Here is a 6,018-nt window from a genome sequence, read left to right as displayed (position 1 = left end):
GGCCGTGGCAGGAGACCCAGTGTTGGTGAGAGGAGGGGGCCGTGGCAGGAGACCCAGTGTTGGTGAGAGGAGGAGGCCGTGGCAGGAGACCACAGTGCAAGATAAATAGTATAAGAGCTGATAGTGATGGAAGAGAAAGGAGAGAGTATGTTGTCGTTGCTGCTGTCCTTGTCATTTGTTTTCAGAACCCTTTGGTTTCTCCCTGGTAAGACTGGAAACTTCTCAAAGGTAGGGCTTTTGGTTCTGGGAGCCCTGCAGTGCGTGGTGCTGCCTTGAACATGGAGCTCTCATTGGCTTTGAGTTGACGTCCTGACTGTGGATGAATGTTTTAAAACAGTGTTAGTGGTCAAGATGCAGAGTCCATTTCAGTGAGTCTCGGGTATTACGCCAGGCAGCCCTGGCCTGAGCTGTGCCGTCCTTGTGCTCCCAGGAGCAGCTGTGTCCTCCTCCCCTCGCCGTGCTCACTGCCTTTATTCAGCAGCCTCTTTGGGCTTTTCTTTGCAGCTATGAAACCTGCGTGGTGGAACACCAGGATGCTTCCCCTGCAGGGCGTGTGGTGAGCGGGAGGTTTGGCTCTGGAGTGCCGGCAACCTGAGGACTCGCCGAGAACTCGGAGCCCAGCCCTGACTGCAGAGAGCCCAGCGCACGATGAACAGACTGAGCTTCCATAACAACAGAGTCATGCAGGACCGCCGCAGTGTGTGCATCTTCCTCCCCGACGACAAGTCTCTGAACATCATCATCAACGTGAGTGATCCCGTCTGGGGACTGTTTGTATTTGTTTGTTTATTTTTATTTATTTATTTTTTTTTTTTGAGACACACAGTTTCACTTTGTTGCCCTCGATAGAGAGCAGTGCTGTCACAGCTCATGGCAACCTCAAACTCTTGGGCTTATGTGATTCTCTCTCTTTCCTCGGTCTCCCAAGTAGCTGGGACCACAGGCGCCCAACGTAACACCCGGCTATTTTTTGATTGTAGTATCATTGTTGTTTGGCAGGCCTGGGTTGGATTCTACCCTGCCAGCTCTGGTGTATGTGGCTGGCGCCCTAGCCGCTGAGCACAGGCGCCAAGCTGGGGGAAGTTTTTAAATGTTGTGTTCCTGCCGATGAGCACATGCAAGTGATGGCTTAGGTGAGGGTGAAGGCCACGTGGAGTGGGACCTCTAATAAGGTGGCAGGAGTAAGTGCAGCTGCCACCAGCATCCTCTTGCCTGGGGCAAAATTAGACAACTTTGGTTAACTATATTGAAAAACGGATGCTTGTGATTTTTAAACTTTTTATTGAAACGTATTTATTGAAGTATAGAAATCTTAAGTGTGCAGCTCAGTGAATGTTTCCAAGTGTGTGCATCTGTATAACCATTGCCAGTCTGAGATGAATGACGTTTCCAGCACCCCAGAGAGGTCCTGGGTGTCTCCTCCCCTCACTGACCTCCACACAGGCAGCAAGGCTGTCACCTGAGTAGTTCCACTTGTTCCTGAACTGCATGCGCTCAGGTTATCAGGTCTGTTCTCTCTTTGAGTCTGGCTGCTTTCACTCAACCTGTGGCCTGTGATACTAGCTTATGCTATTTCCTGTGACAGTAATTCTTTCTTTTCCATGCTGTGATATTTCGTTGTACACATATGTATTTGCCTAATTCATTTATCCATCTACTGTTGATGGCTATTGAGTTGTTTTAGTTTTGGAGCTATTTGAATAAAACGGTCGTAAACATTTTACATGTGTGTACATGAACATGCATTTCTGGGTTTATACCCAAGAGTGGATTTGTGACTCTTAGGTTGTATGTATTCTCTACATTATTAATTTTCATATTCTTTCTTTCACAGATTGTATTCTGGTGGAATTAGGGAAAAATTGCTTAACGTATGCCTGGAACTAATTTTCTTTCCCATATGCTACTGTATGTTTAATCCAGCTACCGTATAAGAGTATTTCTACATACTATACTGAAACATAGATAACATTCATATGCCTTCATTAAAAATTTTTAAAGATAAGAAAAAGGTTCTTCTTAGTACCACAATCATTTTGGCCTAATTCTAACAATCAGTTTCTTGGATTTCTGAGGGATCCTTATTTTTGCTCATAGGGTTTGTCTGAGCCTCAGACCTGCCTCCTGGATGAGCTTTTTCATCTGTGAAGATTTCCAGTGGTTAGCTGCATTCCTGCTCAGAGTAGCTGAAGTTATTTTTAGATCTATGAAGTGGTATTCTATTATTTTGGCAGCATTTTATTTTTAAAACCAAATAAAAACTGGCCACATATCTTTTTTTTTTTTAGTGTGGGCACTGGCAAAGTAAATTAAAATGTAATTCTATTTACAGATGTGAATATGCTGTTTTTAGTTCTTTTATACTGATAGAAGATATCCACGGATTTTTTAAAAAACTTTATATTAATATAATCCAAGACATAAGAAACTTCTCTCACCTCCATTTCTGTCTTTCCACCCTGTGGAGTAGGTGTCCGTGTGTGTATGTGTGAGCATGTGTGCGTGAGCGTGTGTGTGTGCATGTGAGCATGTGTGTGTAAGCATGTGTGCGTGAGGATGTGTGTGAGCCTGTGTGTGAGAGCATGTGAGCGTGTGTGAGCATGTGTGTGGGCATGTGTGTGAGAGCATGTGTGCGTGAGCGTGTGAGCATGTGTGAGAGCATGTGTGCGTGAGTGTGTATACATGTGGTATGTGTGCACGTGTGTGTGTGAGCATGTGTATGTGTGCACATGTGTGTACACACATAAAGGATATGGAATCAAACCTCACTAGCTGCAGGTACGTGAAGGGAAGACTAATCTAACGTAGTGAAAAATACTAAAACCTGACTATAGTTTTCAGATAAATTAATTTGGACTGGAGATTCAGCAGAGGAAGGTAATTATGGAGAACAGACTGGAAGAGAACTAGCTCATTTGTTCCTATAGATTGGTGGGTCTGAAACTTGAATGACCCTGGTGATTATTTGGGGAAGCTCACTAACTATTCAGATTGTTGGGCTTCACTCCTTAAAAATGCTGACATAGGAAGTCTAAGGTAGGACAGATGTCTGCATTTAACCGGGACCCTCTAAATGTGCTCAAATCTTGAGCTAGACAAGCAGAGATCAGCGGGCCAGCACGCTTCATTTCCCTCACTCCGCGGACACCTGTTTACTGGGTGGTCTCTCTGGCATAGTGTCAGTGGCCTGGCCCTGTCAGGTGGTCCGTGATACACAGCAAACGTGAAGTAAAGGTTGCTTGTTGTTAGGAATCATCACCGTCATTATTTACGTCATTTATAAGTATAGTTGATAGAATGCTATCTTTGTGCACATAGAGTAAATTTAATGTTTTGGTCATCTTGAATGCCCCATGAATTGTTCTAATAGGCACTATTTTAAATGATTTTAAATATGGAAACTTAGAAAATTTTGGAAGTCATGCTAAATATAAAGTCATGCTGTAAAGTTTCTGAGTGATAGAAATGGGGGCCAAGACCTTCCACATCTTTACTGCAACTAGAGTGAACAATTTTTTTTTCCCCAGAGTATATTTTGAACATTTTTGCACAATAACAAATCATGAACATGCAGGAGCAAATGCTGTTTTAATTTAAAAGTTCCACATAGAGTATATTTTTAGATAATGCTTTAACTCTGACTCTTAACACCTCATACTGTATAGTACTTTTTAAGTTTCCCATTGCTCCTGGAGATTAAAGAACTTGAGAAATTTCGCAATCAGCTAAAATGTAGCTTTAAAGACTCATAGTATGCAAATATAGAAAACTCAAGCTTCTGTTCACAGCAGGTAAGACTTCAGAGCCACAGCCTCATTTAATTATAGTTTTTAAACAAGTACACTGCACTTACTTGACAGTCGTTAAAGAGCTTTATCAGTGAGCTCCAAATGCTTGGTTTCAGCAGCAGGACAATAATGATTACGTGGGACAAATGTGGGTATTATCTGGACTGCAGTCACACAAAATTACAGCATTGTCTATTTTCTATGTATTTGTAGTTTGGAATTTTAACTTTTTATTGCATTTTATCCTGGCTGCTTTGTGTCTCACATTTTTAAATACAGTTAGACTAAGCATTAAAGGTGCCCTGAACAAAAGGGCATTTTAAGTTCCAAATTTGTATCATAGTATAATAATTCAACTTAAGGATTTTATATGACATTTGATACTTTGTCCTCTTTTTATTTTATTTTTAAATTTTTCTTTTCATTTTAGAAATAAATTCTTGCTTTGCCACCCAGGCTGGAATGCAGTGGTGCCCTTGTAAGCTCGCCTAGACTTAAGCTATCCTCCTGTTTCAGCCTCCTGTGTAGCAGGTGCTACAGGTGTGTGGCACCAGGCCTAGCTAGTTTTTTTAATTAGAAACAGGGTATATTGTCCAGGCTGATCTTGAACTCCTGGCCTCAGAAGATCCTCCACCTCAGCCTCCCCAAGTGCTGGGATTACAGGCATAAGTCACTGTGCCCTGCCTCCTCTTGTTTACCATTGTTGAAGAAGCTTATCTGTAAAGTAGAATTATGTTCTGGATGGAACTCAAAATCCAGACTCCTTTGACTGAATGTTGGAAATAACATAGGACTTCTAAGGCAGAAATCAAGGATCTCGGGCTGAATGAAGAGGCCGGTAGTGATTCCTCCTTGGCAGATGTGTTCTCTCCGTGTGTTGGTGGGTTAGCATTGATACATTTTTCCTGAATTGCTGATTCAGTCAGCAAGTAGGGGAGTAATCTGTAGTCCTGGAACAGAAGAAGGTGAGGAGGAACCTGCAGGAAAATAGATTCCGAAGCGGCTGCTGTTTGTCCTAAAAATGAGACGGTGGCTGTTCCAGCGTGAGTCCCTGGTCCTGCTCTGGCCCGAAACATCTTTCACTCTTCCAGGTGGTTAAGGTGCTCGGGTTGGCTGCAGTTTAACCTTGAGGTGGGAAGCAGCAAACCCGCCCTGTTCTCTGTAGTTGGAATCGTCACCAGTTCTGGCTTGTTTGACTCCCAGCTTTCCAGGGATCTCGGCGTGTGTTAATTTTAATAATCTGAGTTCCATGTTAACATATGCTTAAAAAATCATTGATTCAGAGTTGACTAATTTGGAACTTTATAAATCATGTCAACTTTAAGAACATTATCATTAAGAAAGGATTTTGAAGCTGAAGTTCATTGAGGGGAAATGGCACCTGTGGCGGATATAACTAAAGTGACAACGGTCATGTCACTGGGAGGGGAAATGGCATCTGTGGCGGATGTAACTAAAGTGACAGCTGTCATGCTGCACATGTCACGTAACTAAAGTGACAGCTGTCATGCTGCACATGTCTTACATACACATGTAAAAAATCTTCATGTACAAACGAGCTGCGAGTTGCTGCCTTTGCTCTTACTAGCTACGTAACTATAAGCTTTCCGAGTTTTGTTTTCTCTTTCTGTAAATGAAGAATTTGGCTTGGATAGTTTCTTACAGTCGAGGCCAACTCTAATAACTTGGTGACTCTGAAGTCAACGGGATGGGCTCAGCTGACTTACTTCATTACATATTTGAGAAAGCATTGAAATTGTATCTTTTAGAGACTCTCATAACTCAACTTGTGATTTGTCTGAATAACTTAACCCCACAGTTTTTAATTAATAGTTTCATGATTGAATTATACTAGGATTCAGAAAAGGAATCTGATTTGGGTACTAAGAAGATTTAGACAATAATAGTAATAGATTAAAATAAATACTTACTTTAATATACAAAACACTTGTATGGTATATCTGTATTTTGCGGAGACCATCAAGAAGAAAATTTCCTTTGAGGCTTGGCGCCAGCAACATACACCTAAGGTGGCAGGTTCAAATCCAGTCCACCAAACAACAATGACAGCTGCAACTAAAAAATAGCCGGGTGTTGTGGTGGGCACCTATAGTCCCAGCTACTTGGGAGGCAGAGGTAGGAATCTCGTTTGAGCCCAGGAGTTGGAGGTTGCTGTGAGCTATGATGCCACAGCACTCTACCCAGGGGCATAGCTTGAGGCTCTGTCTCA

At 42.3% G+C, this 6,018-nt stretch overlaps 1 protein-coding gene across 2 annotated transcripts in view; it reads left to right on the top strand.

Annotated features, from left to right (window-relative positions):
• The window catches only part of FRMD6 (FERM domain containing 6), an 82,770-nt gene that overhangs the window by 37,473 nt on the left and 39,279 nt on the right, over positions 1–6,018 (top strand). For both annotated transcript variants that reach the window (XM_003792146.3, XM_023514506.1), the window contains exon 2: positions 505–747. In XM_003792146.3, the coding sequence (XP_003792194.1) occupies positions 649–747 (99 nt within the window). In that variant the 5' untranslated portion in view covers positions 505–648. The remainder of the gene's footprint in view (positions 1–504; positions 748–6,018) is intronic.

This window comes from Otolemur garnettii, unplaced genomic scaffold (genome assembly GCF_000181295.1).
Source record: "Otolemur garnettii isolate 467f Iridium unplaced genomic scaffold, OtoGar3 scaffold00054, whole genome shotgun sequence".
Taxonomy (NCBI): domain Eukaryota; kingdom Metazoa; phylum Chordata; class Mammalia; order Primates; family Galagidae; genus Otolemur; species Otolemur garnettii.
The sequence above is the reverse complement of the archived record's forward strand: the minus strand, read 5'-3'. Positions and strand labels throughout refer to the sequence as shown.